This window comes from Myzus persicae, unplaced genomic scaffold (genome assembly GCF_001856785.1).
Source record: "Myzus persicae strain clone G006 unplaced genomic scaffold, MPER_G0061.0, whole genome shotgun sequence".
NCBI classification, from domain to species: Eukaryota; Metazoa; Arthropoda; class Insecta; order Hemiptera; family Aphididae; genus Myzus; species Myzus persicae.
In genome coordinates, this window is record NW_019100493.1 from 587,905 (window position 1) to 611,081 (window position 23,177).

At 27.3% G+C, this 23,177-nt stretch overlaps 1 protein-coding gene across 1 annotated transcript in view; it reads left to right on the forward strand.

The window, feature by feature from the left end:
• LOC111027858 (somatomedin-B and thrombospondin type-1 domain-containing protein) overlaps positions 1-22,171 on the forward strand; it is a 101,815-nt gene extending 79,644 nt beyond the window's left edge. The window contains exons 2-5 of the mRNA XM_022306320.1: positions 637-828; positions 5,982-6,102; positions 16,142-16,218; positions 20,488-22,171. Of these exons, the coding sequence (XP_022162012.1) occupies positions 637-828; positions 5,982-6,102; positions 16,142-16,218; positions 20,488-20,702 (605 nt within the window). The 3' untranslated portion in view covers positions 20,703-22,171. The remainder of the gene's footprint in view (positions 1-636; positions 829-5,981; positions 6,103-16,141; positions 16,219-20,487) is intronic.
• Positions 22,172-23,177: the final 1,006 nt, after the last annotated feature.

The window sequence follows — 23,177 nt, forward strand, 5'->3', positions numbered from 1 at the left end:
GAGCACAGCTCTAGATACAAGAAAAATATTCATATAAATGTATCACACTTTAAGAAAGTATTTGGTCAAAGTAATATTTTATACATAGGATTAAGTTTATGATGTTCTTTAAATATTAATATTGATGAATTTAATAGTTTGAGTTGTTTAAACTGTATGTGAAACACCTCGATTTATCTAAGGTATAAATTTCAGTTCATTTTTATTCAATTTTGATTATTATAAATTATATGAATTATATACATTAGATTTTTCTACTAATATTACGGTTTGATAATATAGTTACAATTTTTGTTTAATTTGACTTCTCTTATATATTCAAAAAATTGATAAGAATGGCTCCCAAAGCACAAGCTCAGCTTTTAGGTAAACCTATAAAATAAAACATAAAATATGTATTGTATAATATTGATGCAAATTTATTATATTATTATTATTATCACTATGTATTTGATTACTTTAATGATTAAATTAAAACACGCTTGAAAGTTAATTGAATGTCAAAACGTGGTATATAATATTATATAATAATTATTACATATAAGGTATATAATACACAATACTTAAAATAAAATTCAAAGTGCTTGCATACGATTAAAGTTTTAAAATGTAACAAAATTGATTTTAATTTTCCAGTGATTGATTGTGTGATGTCAGAGTGGGAATCATGGAGTGAATGTGACACGGAATGCGGAAGTGGCATGATGACAAGAAAAAGACAAGTGATGAAAACACCAGTAAATGGCGGCAAACATTGTCCTTCGATGGTGCAGAAAAGAGCGTGCATGGGAACCAGATGCCCCAATTATCCCGGGAGTGCACTAAAAGGTACCAACTATTTTTTTTTTGTTTTTTTTTAAAAAAAAAAAATTAAAAAAAAAAAAAAAAAAAAATGTTTTTAGTAGTTTATTTAAATTTATCTTGTATATATTAAAGAATCACGAAATCTAATCTAGTAATAATATACATAGTCTTTTAATACGTTTAAATGATTGGATAGTAGTATTGATGTATGGATGATAAGTTAGCGTTAGCCGTTAAAAATTTCTTACTTTTAATAATATAATCTATTATAATATTCTATTATTTATTAACTATGAGCCCCGGCTGTTTCTCGATTATACTCGTCGGCGTCAAGCAGCCTTCGGTGCTATAAAATTGCATACTTTTGTTGCCGTGCTATAGTTTAATTTAATAATACGAGTATCGTGTGTATGACCTACTTGTAAACATTAAACTTTAGGTTTCATCCAAATATATTGCATTTATAAATCAATTTTAACTGTACACTGTTAATAAAAACAGCTTGTACAACATTTCCTTTTCTATATTTTTAAGAAAATTATCTTTGACAAAAATTGATCCAATTATAATGGTCAACATTGTTTATGTTCAAAATGACAGTTTAATCTTCTTGGGATGTCGTTTCAAAATATATTTCTGATCAAAAGACTGAAGTATTCATCCATTCTTTTTAAATTTCAGAGTTGAAAATTATTTATTATTGAGTATAAATAAAGTGGACTTTACTTTAAATCCATACATAAATATATTATTAAAAACAATCTGTTAATTAAATTTGCTAACCTTTTTTGAATGGTTAATAAAAAATATATTTAGAGCATTTAAATTGCATTGTTTGTTACAAACAAAAATATAATAAAACATAATACATAACAAAGAGAGTTTCATTATATTTTTAATAAAATAAACTAATATATGACCGTCAGCGTAATATACAGTGATTATTTGTATAATATTTAATGTGCTTTATAAATAGATAACTAAAAATATCAGATAGTTCATAACCATAAGAGTTAATTTGTTTAAAACTGAAAGATTGGCAAAAATATTTTAATTAACAATTTTTCATAATGCATTGTAGCAACTATTTTATACTTCATTGTGGTATCGGTTCATTAACATGTAAATTTAAAACAATATGGATTAAATAGATTTTTTTAAATATATGCAGCACATAACACTGCAATAAAATAATAAACATGACCATTGTTATTGGATGATGACATATGATTCAAAAACCAATTTACATTTTTATTTTTATTTTATTTCATATTTGAAAAAATTACGATTTATTGCGTATTTTCAAACTTATTCATACTCTGTAATATATTTTATATTGTATAAAAAAAATTAATACGATTTCATAAAATGTGTACACTTCTAATCTTTTTTCAATTAATATTGTACTATAGAATAATCATATATTATGAATTGTGATACTTTTTCAAAAACAAACTTAAATGAAACACAAATTTTAAATCGTGTTTGTACGTAGATACACACTCTATTTGCTATAACCTATTTCATGCTTATGATGTGCCTTTTAAATAATAATTTTATAAAAACATAAATCCTCACACTATTGTGACCATAATTTTTAATACATTTTCACACGAACGAATATTCTCATCCATTGTGTTTTGCATAATTCCAAAATGTCACATCCCTGCAAGCTGAAACCGTACCCCAACCGACTTCCATAATAATAAATACAATTTTCTAGCACTGTCTTGGTATACTGTATTTTAACCACAACAAATATTTATGTACCATATCAAGTGAAAAGTAAAACGCATCTCCTAGTAATATTTTCTTAGAGTGTTGTTCATTTTTGGAGATAACGGTCCATGGGCAGCAACGGTTTAATTTATTGTTGTCTGACTGTTGGCATGAAAATATTTTAATCAAGCAAAAAGTCGAGGCTCATTATTCACAAGCACCTCAAATACAAACAAAAGATAAGAAAGAAACAATTGCAAAAATATATTGTAATTACTCATTGTTAAAAATTGTAGACATCAGTGCATCGATTGTTTTCAAGAATGTTTTGTTGTGTATTCTGTACACTGTACATATATATTTAATATCATACTTATACTTATTTAATGCACGTGTGCTATTGTCATCATTTATTTGTTGTCATTACTTTGAGTATCATTTTTTTACATGTACATTGTTCACAATTCGCTTTAACTTTACACTGACTAACAACTTTGTAAAATAGAATTGTATTCAATTTAAAAAGGATGTCTTATTATAGAAAAAAGTATATCATATTTTATAACAAAAATTTATTTTTGTTGTCATAATAATAAGCAGATACAACGGCCGCCGAGGTCATTAGTATAATATGGATATGGTATTTACAAGATTGGTTTTTATATAAATTATTACAGTGTTTTAAATTTACGTTATTAGCTAGGTAGATATTTTTTGTTCGCCCATATCATAATATTCAGTAATATGACAACAATAAGAATTTTCTGACACTTGAGCGTAAACATTAGGTCGAGCGGCTTGGAAAGAAAAATTCATCACAAAAAAATTGTGTTCTTAAAATTATTATGCGTATAAGGTATATAAATATAAATATATCATTCAAATTATCATGGGTTTAATTAAATTAAACTGTATGGTGTATAGGAAATACATGTATCTGTGGTAATTTTATAGAGTTACGCTAAAAACCAAAATCGATTTTTTCGAAAACTGGCTTTGTGTAAAATGTTCCTTTTTTCCTTAATTTTTTGTTTGTTTTTCCTGTCACTTTTGAAAACAATTGGAGATTTTGTCCTCCCGAATGCACCAACTAGATTCATTTTCCTACCAGAAAAGTTGCTGTTGAAGAAAATCGAAGCACTTTTACTGACCCACCCAGTGATGACAGACACAAAAAAAATATGTAAAAAAACACACATCATTGTGAAATCAATATATTCATGGCTCCTCTCTTAAAATTGATAATAGTAAGTTAAAAGTATGACAAAAATTATGAAAAATATAAAGTCATAAATAATTCAAGAAGTATACATATTACCTCAGGAAATTCCCAAAAATAATATTTTGAAAATAATTACTACGTTTCAAATTAGTTTACTTCAAACAAATATTTTTATAAGAGTTTATAAATTATTATTATTAAAATAAAAAAATGTTTGATTTAAAACAAAATTTAGTGTTACACCTTGTATAATATACTTTTCTATTGCTTAATTTTATAACTTAACTCGGTTATCTTGGAGATTCATATTTACATTTTAAAAAGTACTCAGCGATGCTAATAGTGCTATATTATATTATTTTGAAACATCAACTATTATCTTTTTGTATATGTGCTTTTACTCGAATAATAAGAGAAATCGAAAATGGACTTGGTCGAAGTGTGACTGATCATTGTATCGTCAAATAGTCCAGAGTTTCTTTACTTACTGTTCTCAAAGACAGTGCACTGCATCTCTGCTTCACCGAAACAGAGTTTGCGATGAAAGCACATAGATTCGACCGTAGTCAACTGTTTTACTGCAAATAAGATGAAAGAGATTATTTGAGATTATTTAGAAACTATGAATCATTGAGGTCCTAGAGGTCAGAGAGAATCGAACGGTCAATGTCCATTAATTAAACATGACTTTACTAATGATAAACTGCAATTCGGCGATAATCTGTGAAGTAGCTATGGTAAATGATGTAATGTAAAAAATAAAAATATTATTATATGACTCTGTGCTTTATTAAACTGTTATATAAGTGACTAATAAATAATTAATTTAAGAGTATTTACTTTTATTATTTTAGGTATTGTCTACAGAATGTAATATAGACTATAATTTATCAAAGTATTACAACTTTTTGTGGTTACGAAATTCGAAAATTCGTCAATTATTGTCTACGAATTACAATGTTCGAATAATGTTTGTTACTATAAATATGATTTTAAGTTAAACGATAATCTTTTACATGTACGATACACTCATAGTAAAAATATTTACTAAACTAATTTTAACAGCTGCACAAATGACGGTTAAGAGTATACCTACTCTGAAATATGATTTTGAAGTATATGCTTCAATGTATGAAAAAACAAATTCAACGAGTTTAAACGGATTGATATAAATGAACATTTTAAAATAATTAGTTTAAGTAAATCCAATGCGAAGCACGTATTTCAATATTAAATTGTCCAACCATAAATTATTATATGAATGTCTGACGTCATGATAAAAAGTAATAGCAATATAAATAGAGTTAAAGAGACACACAATATGTATTCCCAACATTTCAAAATATATGAACAATTTAAAAAACTTTAACAACCGACTTATATAATTCATTAGTATTTATATTATATTACATTTGATGTCCCAAAATTACCGTTCTATTTTTTACTATAACAATTCAAATGTATAAAGTTTTAATTACTAATTCTATTAATTTTCTAATTCATCACACCAGTTAGTTTTTTTCATAATACAGAATGACATGAATAAAGTTTTGCAAAAACTTTAATATTAAATTTGCAGTCCCAAATAAATAAATAAAACTGACACATTTTCAAAGTTTTTCTTAATTACTGTATGTTAATAAATAAACATATATATGTACCTTATCTAATTATGTTAAATTATTTTATTTTTTGGATATAACTATAATTAAAATTATAACCAACAAATAAGGTTGTTAAAGCAATAACTTTTAATACATATTAATGTATAGTTATTTATTATGTAAATTAACATAATCGAAACTCTGAAGTTCTATAAATAATAACATTTAATAAATTATATCTATGTAATTTATGTCTAATGTAGGTATATTAATTGTTACAAGTTAGCTGGAATTAATTTAATTAATTTAATTGAATTTAACTTTTGTAAATCATCATCGTTAATCAAGTTAATCATTTTATTAAAATTATTTGAGTAAGTTTATATTGTATTCGTAATAATTATGTATATTAAATTATTTAGTATAATATTGTGAAAGTTATTTGAAATAAATATGGTATTAATATCATGTTATAATATGTCTAAATAATACAAATTTAAAATTTAATTTTTTGTTGTATTTAATATATTACCTATTTAACTTATATCCACTAAACAAGTCACCGGGGTAATGGAAATGTATGCAACATAATAAAATCATGAACGTTTAAGCAATTTTCTTTTTCTTTTCAGAAACCGCCATGTTGCTGCCTGCGTCTTTGGCATCCAACCGTTTGAGTAATGAGTCCCAAGATATACGTCACAATTTAAAGTACCGCTTGTCAAAAGAACCAGTCGATTTAGATTCAAAGGAGTAAGTGTTCAATTATTTTTAACGTTATCAGTTGACATAAATTAAAAAGATAACCGAAACACAAAATATTTAACTTGATGCGTGGGTGGAGGGAAAGACATTTAATTTTGGTGGTTAAGGCCATAAGCAAGGGCCTTACTGAGGACGACTCAGTTAAGTCCGCAAAATTTCTATTTAGCACAATGCGTATACACATTACACATTTAAAGGTAGCCATTTGTGTGTGTGTGTGTGTGTGTTATATACATATATATATTAGATATAAGCTCAATGAATGCATAATTAAAGAGATACGAGGGTGTGTAAAGATACTCAGCAATATAGATAGGGTGGCCAGTCAAGGGGGATAATTGCAACAAAACCTGGGGTAGTTAATATTCAAATTTCGGGCATACCTTTGTCGTGAAATTGCTATCAAAGGCGTAAGACATTCCTATACCCTAACACTATTTATACACATACTCGTGATCTGTTATGCGTGACACTACTAAAAATATCAGATCCTTGCACGACTCCAAGAAGACGACAAGCAGTAGACGTCTTAGAATTTTAGAGTCTCTGACATGAAAATAATTAAATTATAGACCTACCTACATGTGCTTACAGCAGCTACTTGTCATTAAACACAAAAAACCTTTGTCTTGACATTCTATGTACTAAACATGAAGTCTAATTAAAGCTGGTTCAATATATTTAGTTTATTTATGAATCACATTAACTATAATAATTAGCACTTTGATGTAAGTACCTATAGGCTATACTTTGTAATAATTTCAATTCATTAAGTATAAAACTTTTCAAAAAAAAGTTCATGAACGTAAATCATAAATAATCATGTATGAAGTATGCATGTATAGACATATATAATTACTCTTTATCCATCATAGTATGGCAAATCATAATTATATATTTTAATATAGGTATTGAGTTTTATATAAGATCACGTTAAGCATACATAACAAAATAAAAATGAAAGAACTATATCGTTAACTTCGAATGTTTATTCATTGTACATTTTGTATTGTGTAAATTATAATAAGTACAAATATACGACAACAATTTAACTTAGAAAAAATGTCATTATTTAAATAAAATAATGAATGTTAATATATGTATAATGTATATGGTAGAAAACTAGAAAATTCAATAAAACTAATTCACTGTAAATACCTCACTTAATGAGTCATAGCTTATAATATAATAAGTAATATATATTTGTATTGTATCGATGTAAATGAGAGGCTTAAAACAATCGCCCATATAATATTGCTTTTACGTTAAATTAATTTGACGGAAATATATGAAGTAAAATTGTTGTAAATTAAATCTTAAATATAATAATTAATAATTACATATTTCCAGTAATTTTAACAAATAATAATTGGAAATCGTATATTTAATATAAAATTATGAACCCAACTACCTAGGTGTGCTTAAATAACGTATAATTTTTATCCCCAGGTATCAGTTTGTTTCCCAAAAGTAGGTCAAATTCATTAATATTTTAAAAATGGGCGATAAAACATATCAGCTTATAAAAATAATTTTAATTTTATACCTAGTAGATTTCCTTTCATATCATTTTTTTTTCATCTATTTTTATACAACAGGCATTATGTTTATTAATAATACATTTAAAACAGAAATTAATGAATGACATTGCGGTTTATTTCCAAAAATGTATTCTGCTCACAATCGATTTTTAAGTACCTAACTTAACAAAACCTAGTTTTTTCGCATTTTAAATGATACCTATGATTAACTATTCATAGACCAAACCGTAATAAGCATTTCCGACTTGTTATCCATTCATCTGTTATTTTTTTTTCTTTTTATTTGAATTGTGATTACGACCAAGTGTAATATTTGTAGTCTTATAAATATTTCAAAGTATTATTTATACATATAATGATAATTCATATTTTATAATGACTATACGGTAACTAATGATTATCTATGTTGTATGCATAGGTAACTAAAGTATAAAATACTATTTCTCGTTGTTCGAGTTTAAATTATTACATCGATCAGTGTTTCATACTATTCGCCAGTGAATCAGTGCTTACATAAATAATAATTCAAGACATAAACCATCTCAAATAGTATCGGCATTGTTATAATACCAACATAATAATGTTCAGTGGTAGGTATTAAAAGTATCGATCAATGTTAATAACAATGATTCACTTCGTAAATGATTAAAATGATTTTAGTTTAAAAACCGTATCTCAGATAGCATACAATGTATAATAATACTCGTAGAATAAATTTGACAGTCAGCTGATGTGACAATGTAAACGACCACGCATATCCGTCTAAATCTATAATCAATATATCGGAATAGGATATACAATATTGTATATATACATATATACTATGTATATTAGGCTCAGCCGCCACGTGATTGATCACATCATAATATTATTCGTCTAATTAATTGTCTATATGCAAATGAACTACCCCTCCCCCTCCCCCCTCCAACTCCCCGATTATCGTAACTATGCGTTAATATGATTGTTACCCCCGTTGACCATTTCGACAATGCAATATTGGACGTCGTAAACACAGTGCATTATAGTACACACATTATATATTATATTATAAATTAATATTATACCGACTATACGTACAATAATATACATACGTAGGTAATAACACTGGAACGCATTACCTATATTATATTATTATGCTAATAATATTATATAAACAATAAACCGTTAACTGTCTGGTCTGCGTTCAAATCTGCACGTGCAGCCACGTTCTGCTGCAATGTATTTTCCTCTTGATCCCTCGCATGCAGTTTTCGTTTTGTTGACACCTCCCAGATACAAAAATTATTCGGAAAACAATTTAGTTATAAAGCTACATTACAATACACATTTTTTCCTACGATTTCGCTTACTTTGTTTGGTAATATTATCATCGTCGTTATTACTACAGTGAAACCTGTATTAACGAAAACCTGTAAATAGTGGACGTCTTTTTCGGTTCAAACAATGTGATAGTGGCCATTATTAACATCTTGTGATGGTCTTTTGAAATATTATTTTTTCGTAAACGGAAACTCGTGTTTTCAGTCCAGCCTCGCAAATCAACACAATATCTTGATTATGTAAATATATAATACATAAATTAGACTAAAAAACTAATATTATGCTGATATATAAACGATGAACTTTTGTTATAACTGTCATTTGAAACCACGTGTGTTCAAATCTGCACTTGCAGGTAACTACCTACAGTAGCACATACTCGCAGTGGTCCACATTTTGATCGCAGGCCCTCCGTCTGCCGTTTTCTTTTTGGTAGTAGTTCTCGGTCTAAAATGATTTGGAAAAAATACATTTTACTTTTTCTTACTTGTATTTTCGTAATATTATTATTCATTATCATCATTATTATTATTTACATTTTGTGATAGCCTTTTGAAATATTATTTCTTCGCATTTGGAAAGTCGTGTTTGTAGTTCAAACTCGTGTAGACAATATCATGATAATATATTATATTGTATATATATATACAGACTACAAATCTCTGAGTATCGCTTCACATTATATAGAGCCGAGCTAAAGCATCATCAGTGCCTACCTATATATTATGTCAAATTATATGTCTATATACTCTATATTATATGTTCTATGTATAAGGTTTTTCGATGTGAAGAATTCATTAAAACCTAGGAAGAAGATGATGTGTTTGCGACGTCTTTAATTAATGTAGATACTCATCGGCAGTCGAGGCGCCAACCTTTGTGTGTCGGTACATATTATTATATTGTATGAGCGTATACGTGTGTTGTGCAGAATTTCTGATGTGTGCTCATGAAAATTACAAGCGTCGATGACCTTTTCAATAGATACTTGTTATGAAGGCCGACGGTTGGTAAAAGCTGTTTACATGTCTGGGCTTTTGTGTCCGAGTCAATGCATGGAATTAATGTGGGTACCAACGAGTGATGTGTATTAAAGCTGAGTAGGCGATAAAAAATAAAAAAATGTATATAATGTGGCTACATGCATATATATTTATTTATATATATATACATAACATAGTGTATATGGTGTTTTTTGAGCTGGCCTTTTAAACCGAGCTTAACAAAAAGTACTCCGACGCAATGTCAACATTATGCGTCAAGATTTCTGGTTCAAAACACGTGGTTTTGTATGTGCGGAGCACAGAGTAAAACTTGTTCTATATAAGCTTCACATAATATATCGAAAGTTCTGCTAAGGGTTCTTATGAAATAGAAAAAAAAATTTCATAAAAGGAATGACAAATTGGAAATTGTGGTATACGCCTCTCTTATATATGAAAACTGATATGTCTTTAGCTTTATACTTTATAGTATAAAATATTTGGATAAACTTACATTCATAGTACCTTTACAATATATACATACCTGTTCAAAGCGGAATTTTCAAAAAATGTTATAAGATATTTTAACCACACGAGTGAATAAAATGTTAAAATAATGAAAAACAAAATATATTATATAAAATATGAATACCTAGCATACTTTTGTAGGTAATTTTTATTTTTATTTCATACTATTTTAACAGTCCATTTTTAAACGTATTTTATTTCTTATAGTTTTTTAGTTTTTAATGATTATAGGTATGCCTTAAATTAATTCCTCAATAAGCATAATATAAGGTACCTAATAATGACATAATGTGTAGAGGGATGATATACTGTATCAGAGTACTTTTCAAAGTCCAACTTTACATCCTGCTACCAAATACGTAAATAAAAACAGAAATAAGTATTAACTATTATTAATATTTTATTATTATTGATAAAGTTTAAAGTCGTTTTTTTAAAGTCTTAAAGATTATAAATAATTTGTTGACGTAAAATTATCGGTGGAATATATTATATTATGAGTTGAAGTCTCGAAACAAATGTTTAAATTCAAAGTGTAAAAATCAGCATACATTTTTTTTAAATTCAGGAACTTGGCATATATACCGGATAATATTATATACCTACCTAAGCTATAGATAACTATAAAATTGTCAGCTGTAAGAATGCAATCTCATAAAGTAGCTACTTACTGTAATTTTCTCCGTACTAAACTCACATAAATCGTATTATATTTTCGTATATACTCCGAGGTAGATATTTCTATTTAAAAAAATATATTAAGTATACTTCACATCATAATTTATAATAATACCGTATTTATACGATCGTAAAGTGTATAATAAATATACAATATACCTAGTCATGATTTATAAATGGATTTTTTTTTTTTAAGATTATTGTAATTATCACTTGGACTGTAATAGCTGCACACTTCACTGTTTTTTGAAAATGTTATACAACAAAAATAAAATTGTATACTAGTACCTAGTTTATAAGTATAACGCAATAAAAATATTGAAATCAAATATAGTAATTATACTTATAAAAATACTTATAAAAATACCTTCATAAACTATATTACGATATAAAATAACTATGACTATTACCTAAACTAAATTTTAGCTAACATAAATATTTTGAAGAAAAACTTCCATACACAAAACGTAGGGTACCTATTCCATTATTTCAGTGCTGCAGCTTACAAGATAGTGATTATATTATGATTTTTGCATCTCATTCATAAAACTATTACGTGAGTGATATACTGTTAAGTCATGTTCGATTGTTTATAAAATTTTGTTTTCAAAATATATTAATTACAGTTAGCAGATAGGTAACTGGTATAATGTATATACCATAAACAGTAAAAAGATATAATCACGAACTTCAAGTTTCTGGAGTTTCAACACACATTGTCAGATTTTATTGTCGGCAACTGGCAAGTCGTAAGTGACAACAATTTAATGCGTCTGAATACTAAACATTACTAGAGTTGGGCAAGTATTGTATTTTTGATGCCAAGTCAAGTTTTTATTTTTTCGAGTCCAGTCGAGTTCAATAGTCGAGTACTTGAAAAATGTCAAGTACCTACTCATAAAAAGTCGAGTAATAAGTCGAGTAGAGTCGAATACTCGATAGAAGTCGAGTAGAATAGAGTACTCGATAAAAGTCGAGTAGAGTCGATTTCTCGATTTAAATTGATTACTCGACTTTACGAATACAAAAAAAATTAGTCGAGTATAGTCGAGTACTCGCACAACTCTACTAAATAACAATACAATATATTATTGAAGTACAGTAGTTAAACATGATTTTAAAAATATCATGTTCGTTGATTAATATTAAATAGGTAAGGTACTATAAGTTTATAATATACATTTTAAATAAAACCATAAAATTAAAATTAGATGATAAGCTATCATACTAAAAAATACAAATTATGAAAGGTTATAATATATATACGACATGGATCGTGTATAAAATAATTTTTTTAGTTACATAATTAAAATAGATACTAAGACATTAATAGCGTATTCTATATCAAAATAAAACTTTGAATTTGATACTTTAAAAACATAAACTTTCACAATATCTGATATCAAACGATGGTTAATAACTGAAAAATTAAATTTATACCGCTGACATTTTAAAGGCATAATTAATTAATTAATAATTAATAATAAATAAGAGTTAACAATTATTTAAGTTCATTCTACCTTTCTATCGCAATTTAAAATGTGTTTTGTAAGTTAAAATAATAACTCTAACTTATAGTTTATTGTAAAATAATTAAAATTAAGTTACAGTAGATATTTATGTATTTATGTAAATTATTGCAGTACATTAAAGTAGGTAGGTAAATAAAAAGATTATATGGAGAAAAAAGTTATGTTAATTTTAAAACAAAACGCATAAAATATAATAGGTATATACAAAAAATTATTTAAAATTTAAAACAATATTAAAAATTGAAACAGAAAATAAGACTGTAGGTACATACAATATGATAATTATAAGCAAAAAGCAAAAAAAAGTTTTTGTAGTAATGAATTTTTGAGTATGCACCAGTGCACCACGTGTAGGACTATATACAAGAGAGTATGCACACTTTTTTAAGGGGTAGGAGGCTAACGGCTTTGTGCTCTGGAAAAATATGAAACTACAGAACTCACATACTAAATACTAAATAGTATATTTATTGCTTGATGACACTTCTTTAAGAAATTACACTATAGCAGGTAAAGGGTTTAAAACTTTGAAATTCGAAATTAAAAACTATATTTTAGTATATATAACTATATATTATTAAATCCTTTATTTACAGTTTTGTTGGCAAACAGAGTCCCGCGGGAGTTATTAATAAATAAATAACGGTTTTTTGAACAGCTTTAACCAGTTTATCTAAGGCACTGTAGATTAAAAATATCCATTTGTTTTAATAAATATTAGTACTTGTTAAGATTAATAATAATAGCAGACGCTGGACGGGAAGTACTTAAAAATGAAAAGAGAAAAATGTCTGCAATCAAATTTGGTTTATTAATTTATCTTGTTGTAATATAACATACCACCACGATTATAAGATTATTTTATTAACTTTATGAATAAACATTTTTAACATTTTTGAAATTATATAGCGTAATATATTTAAATTTTCATTAACTTAATTTTATATGAAAGTGCGTTGTATATTATATACACACTGAAAACATAAACTAATAACTATAATACTTTATGTTGTTGGTATTACTATATTTATCGATATTAATTGTTTCACGAGAGAGAGAGATGATCACGATAAATCACGATGTAATATATGATAAAGTATAAACACATAATGCCATGAATACTGTAAAATGCATTCTTTCCAGAGGTTTAAATTGTAATAAACATAACGAAAGTTGTTGTTTTAGCAAAGTCTAATCAATACGCAGAACGTGATTATAATAATTATCTGCAGTGTGCATAATATATAATTATTACAATGTTAAAGTTAATTTAACGCCCCCAAAGCAAAATAGTAAGCAGTGAACGCAGTACCTATAAGTGACAAAACAATATAGACAATACTTAAATAGTGCGCCTCCTAGAGCTACTAGTACAAAATACACCAATAAACAATGAAATTACTTAAATATAATTTATTTTAAGCAATTAATTATATAGGTTGTCAATTAAATCAAAATCTTTAATATTATTACAATTTATTGACATTCTGCTAATAGGCTCAAAATGGATGTCATTTTGACGATGGCGACTAGGGAGTAACACAAAAAAGAACGTTTTTCAGAGAGTTAAAATTTGGCCAAAACACACTTAGGCACCTTAAATCATATACCTCCTAATAATTCAGAACAATATATTATATTATTAATAAGAAAATTAATATCTAGATAGAACAAATATCAAAAAATTGTCTTCTCAATAATATCTAGTTTTGAATTAGATGAAGAATTGGCGTAAACTGAGTTATCAAATTTTAAATGAAGAATCCTAATGTATTAATTAACGTGGATTGGTAGGGACTTTACACATGTTGAATCACTTAACTCACGAGCACTTCTTCATAGTTCATATAAATCCTAACATTCATATTGCCTCATTATATGACGTAGTAATGCGCTTAATAAAGAAAAGACCATTTAAAACTTTGAAAGGGTTATTCCAAGATCTTGTACTCTGTTTTCTATATTATAATATAATATTATTTTAAATTATTGTTTTATTGCACTCTTTCATAAAATATAAAATATTATGTAATGGGACACTACTATACGTCATAATAACATGTAGGTAGATACCTCTACTCTTAAATCGTATTAACTGATCCGAAAATACTTCGATATCGTAATAATATTTATTCTAAACAACATCACTAGATTATTAAGTGTAATATTATGTCGGTATATGTATGCGTGTGGCGTGTGTGCATATAATAATATATCTTCCACCGCCAATGAATATCATTAGCATAATAATTTTGAAGGTTGAGGATCGGGCTGGAAACCTATGAATGTGAAATTTATTGACATATATTCCATAAAGTATAGTTGCAGTGACGGCCAATGGGTATATTATATATACCAGTGTCACTCTGTATGACATAATATTCCAGGAAAGGAAAATTATATGTTTTTAACCTCCATAAATTGCAATATAATGAGACGGGGTGATGATTTTATCCCATTAACTACCTACTAATTATTTGCAATAACATCTTAAACAAACATTTCGGTTTACAGTGGTTATGGAATTCCGTTTTTGATGCTTTCCATATTTATACCATTTTAAAACTTTTAAATTTCACATTTTTAGTACTTTTTTAAAATTGTTCAAATGTCAGAGCACTATAAATACTAAACAGGTAATTTAATTTGTTACCGGTGTATAATATTTAAAAGAATTTTTTTTTTAAATACTGATGTATATAATTATAATTTATGTACCCAAAACGTGTATGAATATTATAATTTATAAGCGTTTAAAAGTTTTAACGATTCACCCTATCATTATACAACTGAAAAGCACTGAAATCAAATTCGCTTAAAATGTGAGCACAAATAACTAGCACGGGCCAATTATATAAAACTGTACCCTTAAAAATGTATTGACAATATTATAAAACAAAATATATTATTAATTCAACGACGCGGTTTGGAATACAAATAACATAATAATAACCAGGGTTCGAATTTTAAATATTTCAAAATTCAAAATTTCACTCTTCTAGAAATATTTCAATGAAATTGTGAAAAATTATATTTTTGTATTACTAATGTATTTGACTATAGATGATTGGAAATGATTATTGATTACACACAGAAAATATCGATATGAATGGCTTATCGACCAAAGTTTAAGAATTACTATGTTAATTTGGTTATAAATTAGGTATAATGTATATAATATAAATGATATATATTATCGGTTAATTTATCGCTCATCAATTGAGTAGGGACTGGAAAATTGCCTATTATTATTTATTAATTATTTATTAGTACGTAGAGAAGATAACTTTTAAAAATGTTCTATTGCTATAAGTTGATAAGCTTTTTAGATATAATACACAGTTGGTTTAATTTTAATTTTTCGCGTAGATGAAATATTTCAAGACAATAAATTTCATGAAATTTTAAAACCCTAATAATGACCGTTGCGATACGCGTGTTTCAGGTACTGTGTTCTTTTCGAGGTGATGAAAGCGACCAAGGCCTGCAGAAAAGTGTCCGAATACTCTTTGCTCAGAGAAGGTAAGGCTCCACTGCGGCATATACGTTAAAAACCCACTAATTACACTCGAATTCTCACCGTTACTTTACGACTGAACTTGCTGAACGAAATAAATGAACTCGAGGTACGATGTGGCTGCAGCACATTTATATACGCGTAATAATGTACAGGTATAACACTGCAACCGATCTCCGGTACCTACGTACAACACTATGGTATACATTGCAGTACCTGTCACGGTGATATAATATATGAACCTCAGCACTACGTAAAATTAGTTTTTCATACGCAGCAAATAAATATTTAATCGTTTTCTTCACACACACACACACACACACACACACACACACACACACACCCCCCGAACACAATATAACGATTTCCGTGTTTATTTTATGGGATTCGAATCTGTTTACGGTGAGCTCGAGGGTACCGGCATCATATATTATTACCACGCGCATACCATACCTAGCTAATAATATTATAACCTAAACGTCTTTCGCGTATGCAAAAAAATTGACCCTACACGGACCACATTTGTCGCTTAATTTAGACTGCAGGAAGGTTGACTACTTTATATGGCCATAAACTATTTGACGATGACCGTATTGTACCGTTTGTCAATGGTCAATCGTCATTGATATTGGTTTAATCATTTATTATTATTACCCATTACTATTATTTTTATACCCGAGCTGGGCAGTCGATTTCACGGCTATATAGTTTAATAACAAACAGCTGATCGATGGAATGTATTTATCAATAAAAAACGATTAACGAGCAGTGCGTAATATTATAATATATTATGCGCATAGGGAGAGCATGTAAATTATAATATTTGTTAGTATGAATAATAGCAGACAGTAAATATCGCTGCTTGATGAGATGCAGATGTAAGCTCAATCTCCGGTAACGTGCAGGGTCGTGGTCGCAAGCACTCGGATGGGTGACCACGCAGGTTTTAGCAACACATCCTTGCCACACATACAAATAACTTGTTTCAAATCAACCGTGTCCCCCTACAAACAGCTAATGGCCATAGTCACCGGGCTTTAGATCAATAAAAAAAAAAAAAACAATAAATAACTGATGTTTGCTGTACTTGCGCTATATTTTTTACATGAAACTTTTATAGTAAAAATAATCTACACAATAAACATGAAACATTAATATATGTATTACGTGTTTATGTATATATTGCGGACAATGTTAACTACGAATAAACTAATTAACAATTAATTGCTGTTTTTTATTAAACTCGATAATGCGAAACTATATGTATCGCACAAAAATAACATGTTTTATCAAGTTTTCAATTTAAATATTATAAAACAAATATAGGTACCTAAATAAATACAAAATATGACTTTTTTATTTTACTTTTTTAATGGAATTTTTATTATTACTATAAGGTTAGAGATAATACTATATTATATAGGTACCGTATTTTAATAATATTACTAGTTACTACCAATGTATTTGGATATATGCGTATTAGTAGAACGACGCTTTAAATTAAAAATTTTTTTTGGGATTATATTATATGATAATAATAGTCTTTATTTTATGCAAATATAATCAATATACAAATAAGCAATATACATTATACATAAATGATTTAATAATAATTAGAATAAAAAGAAACATACTATATAAGCATAATACTTGTGATGTGATATGGATGACAAGTTTGAGTTCATTAAAATCAAAGATTTTACAAAATATATACAAATCAGTTTTAAAAGTACATATGCTACATAAAAATGAATAATACAATTTCATTAAAAATAAAGTGTATCATTACATTTACATTAGGTAAATCTAGTTCTTTTTAATAATGACTTATATAAATTTAAAATGTCATGGATATTAATTTTGAGTAATCTACATATTTGAACAGCAACAAATATACAACATTTGATTCCAATGTGCTTTATAAATTGATGTATGTATATATAAATTAGACGTTTCTTTAGAGCAAAAACTGTGCGAGTCATAGGCTGTACATTTTCATTCGGGAGGCAGACCAGAAATAATGTTACAGCTCGCACACTTTTAGCATTATTTTTCACATAACAACACGCACAATTCCAGTCACGGTTAAACTATATGTACAAAATACTCCTTAAAAACTGATTTAAATTTTTTAAAAATAACACTCCTTTATAAAGTAACAAAACAATATAAAAATGTGTAATACAATATACACATACAAAATATAAATAGATAGGTACCTACAGTAATAATGTTTAAATTATAAATCAATAAAATACTAATTGCTAAAAGAAAAATAGACTATATCGGTAGGTACTTCAATGCATTAAAAAAAGGTTTCATTATTGGAGTCGTTTAAAAATGCTGATACAACAAAAATCTACTAAAACCGTTATAATTTCCGCCTTTGGAAAGTTTTTGTTCTTTAACATTTTAGCAATAAAGTATACAGTTTATGTCTTTCTTCCATTATGAAAGAGGTTTTTTTATTACTGTGTATTGTCGAAATTGCCTGTGGAAAGGAAAATTCAGAGTAAAAGGCAATATATATACATGGACACTTACGGTCAGTATTATTTTTAAGCCATCTCACACTTATTTGCCACTCCCATTCAAAAGCAACAAAAATATCAAAATTATAGTTTTTGACGTATTATAAAAAAAAAAACAAAAATTCACCGTTGGTGTTAATTCAAAATACTACGACTTATCGCATAATAAATAATTACAAATATGGTTAAACGTACAACGTGTACTAATTTATTTTCCTATATTAGTCTTCTGTGGTTAAAATATGAAAAATTATATAATAACTTCGCATTAGGTGGTTCGATGAAAAATGCAATTAGTCTTTTTAATTAGCCCCGCCTTCATTAATATTATTAATTAGTACATAGCGATAGTCTACATTATTAATTTCTATTATTAATAACAGAAAAAAAAAACTAATGATAAAACTAAATTCTAATGAGTTTGTACTCTAACAACTCATTATATAATTATTTTATTAATGTCGAATAACCAAGTTGTATACGTAGTAAATCCTTCAGAGTCATAGGTATTATGTACCAATATGTTTAAATTATACAAGCTTAATTAAATCGATTTCCATTTAAGCGTTTCCATTCAACTGTCTTTGACAAACATTTCCGAAGAAATGAGATGCTATGCTGAAGATATTAAAGTTAATGACATCGTTTTCCATTTCATTGTTCACATTACATTCTGTATACAGCATCTATATCTCATTGTTACTTAACAAAAACACCTTGATAATATACATGCTTCAAAACTAATTGTGTGAATCTAACCTTACCTAAGTATAAGACACGTAAGAACATGATATAAAATGTTCAGTTTAACAAAAATATAAATTATATAATTATAATAATAATAATAATAATAATAATAATACGTTATACGCACCAATAAATAATTACATTGTATGTAATGTTCGTCTGTTTGACACTTTAAATTATTAGTTTACACTATTGCTTTGAGGAATTTTAAGCGTATTCGTGTATAAACTTATATCCTTAAAGGCTAAAACTATATAACAATTAATGGTCACGAAGTGCATGAGCACTTGAGTACTTTAAGATTAAATTTATATTATATTATAATCACTACACAATTTTTTTTTTTACTTGTAATATACAATTTGTATCGTTTGATACAATAGAAGTAACAATTTTCATAACACGAGAAGATAAAAAATGTTCATAAAAGGAGCCAACCATTGATGAAAATATTAATGCTGATTGTAATTTTAGTATTCACGCTTGTGACTTGTTTAAAATGAAACGTATGAAGTATATATTTTAACTATCTTTTTTAATTTACGTAACATTTTACGTAGGCATTTTTCGTGTTTTTTGTATATTTAAATAGTTTATATTGATTTTACTGTAGGTATCATGTTATAAAACAACACATATATTCGACAAATTATTAGTTTTTAAATTATTTTTTTTTTGTATCATTCTCTTTTACGGATCAATCAATGTGTACGTTTTTAGTTTATCGTATTAATACACTAAAATTAAATGTACCCGGGCATAATATGATAATAATATGTACCTACTTAATATATAATATGATCATCAATCATCAGTTAGCCTAAATTGATATTCTTCGTTGTAATACATCGACAAACGCGTATATAGTCTGTTGCGCCGATAACGCAGCAGGTAGTCGTTAGGTTATTATTATTATTACTATCGTCATGCTTTTTTTTCTATATTATTTTTTTATTCATACCTGTATTTTTATTCGTTTCCGGTTTTCCCGCACAGGTGAACGCGTGTGCGTGCGCTGCGACACACAGGTGATGCGACAGTCACTGGGCTTCCGGTGCCCGGGCCACGGGACAATGGATCGGGCGACGAGATGGACCGTACTGTCGGCGCCCCATTGTCACGGAAAATGGGTTCGTCTCGAGTCGGCTGGACAACAGGACGGGCACTCGTGTCCGATGTGTAAAAAAGGAGCGCAGTTCGTATTCGTATAAGCCGGCGGCCGCTGCTCACCTAAGTATAAAACATATTATACGAAATCCCTTTGATTTTTTTTTTTTATATACACCTACATAGGTTCCCACCCATAGTTCGTCCATCCACTTCACACCCCTCACCACTACTACCCCACACCACTTCTTCCGCGGCACATTCGGATCCAAGTCTTCGTACCGCCATATATACGTATACCTACATATACGCGCGTGTGTGTGTGTGTGCAAAGCCCGACCATACACGTTTTTTAGAAAAAAGTAATACGACATAATAATAATAATAAAAGTATAACAACAACAATAATTCTTACATATTTTTAAGACCGTATTATGTATATTATATAAATGCACAGGGCGGTCCATTAAAATAGGAATAGCTTCACTGATTGTTTACAAATAAGTCTGAATTGTTGTTACATATCACGTCCTACCCCCTCCGAAAAAAAAAGAAAGTATTTGATAATTTTACATTCGGAAACTGAATACTTTTCTAAAAAGTATTGATTAATGTCTAGAATATTAAATAACATATAGTTACTTTTTAAGTGTTTAAAGTTTTGGTGAGAGGACAATAACTTTTACCGGGTGCCTACCGCGGTACCCCTTACCGTTTTACTCAATCTAAACTTTAAATGCTTATCAATATTGTACCAACAATGTTTTTATAAAAGTATTTTGTTTCCCATGATACAATTTAATATATATATATATATATATCGACATTAAAATAATTAAAAACTTTTAAAAAGTGACTGCGTACCACGAAAAACTTTAAAAATGAGATTTTTTGGAAAGTGTAGTGTGTTATAAAAATATACTGAACAATATTTAAAAGCATTTAAAATTTTTAAAAACACAAGAATTGACTTCGAAAATCAGTGAGGCCATTTAAATGGATCACACTTCCATCGTATCATATTTTATTATAATACAGTCAAACTCTGTTAACTCAATATATTCGGTACCTCGAAATTTTTCCTGGTCCTAATAGAATTTCCTATTATTTGGATTATCCTTGGATAACCCCAACTTTTTGGATGGTCCCTTCAACTTCAAGTTAACCAAGTTCGACTGTATATTATACGATATGTCAGTATACATATTATTATTATATTTTGTGTGTATTCCGAGCTGGTACGTACCTACCTCTTTTCAGGTGCTAATTTTACTCGTACATATCCTTGTCGTCACGTGTTTTCATATTAATTTCATTATTAGTTATTATATATTTTACTATTTCATATTATCTTACAATCCACGTCAACCTCTCTCCGCCCTCAAATTACTCATATTTTCAATATTATATACAATTATTAATTATTGGCATATGTATCTTTTTGTTTCAATAGTATATTTTAAAATATATAGCTGTAAACGAATCCCCGCTTTCTGCCCGAAAAGAAATTGTAAATATAACATGATAATATACCATTACATAATAATAGTAATTTTATAAGTTTAATTTTGAACCCAACATGATGTAATAACTATACAAATTAGTTAAAAATATATTAGATGTTAATTAAATATATTATATTTTTATTTTCTGCTTTTTTTCATTAGGTATTATTATTTGATTATAATTATAGCTACACGCAAACATTATTAGCTCATATGTATTTTTTTCTGTTTTTTTTTTATTTTATTAGTTTACTTTCTTTTTATCGGTTTGTTATTTTAATTATTTGTAAATGACAACAAAATAAAAAGTAAAAATCGTGTAATTCTATTTATTATGTAACAAGTCTGCAGACTCTTATCCTAAAATAATGTCAATGATATAATTATTTGCTTACAATATATTATTATCTATTTTATACAAAAATAATTTGTACAACTTTTTTTTAATTATATTTATTTATATTATCAGCTAAAGGTAAGTTTCAATAAATTAAATTAGGTAACATATAGTAAAGTAATAATAATTGTACAGATGAGAAGAATTTAAAAAAATGAATTACAATAAATATTAAATGTATTTTATGTATCAAAATATGATAAATTAATTGTAAGTTGGTATAATAAATTAAAGTTTATTAGTATATAATTCGTCAATGCATTAATATGTTATAATGTATAGTTATATTTATATTACAGCAGAAAAAACAAACTATATCATGAAAACTAATAATTTTGAATTATCGAGTACTTAAAGGTTTTTGCAAAATGTATACAATCCGTATTTGATATAATAGACTGAAAAAAAATTGTTGATAAAATACTGATTTAATAATATTTATAACTGGCTATAAAACATTGTGTACTCAACACTTTCAAATATGAAATACTTAGTAGGTAAGTAATAATTAATTTTATTAATTAGGTATAATTTAGTTCAGAGCTAAAGTCTTTCGGCTACTTGTTAAAACGCATATTCGACTGGTTAAATAGTAGTCGATTCTAAACAATGAGAATATATTATTGTATTTAAACCCTGGCGGTGTTAGCTGTAACCATTAAAACTTATCTAGGTCA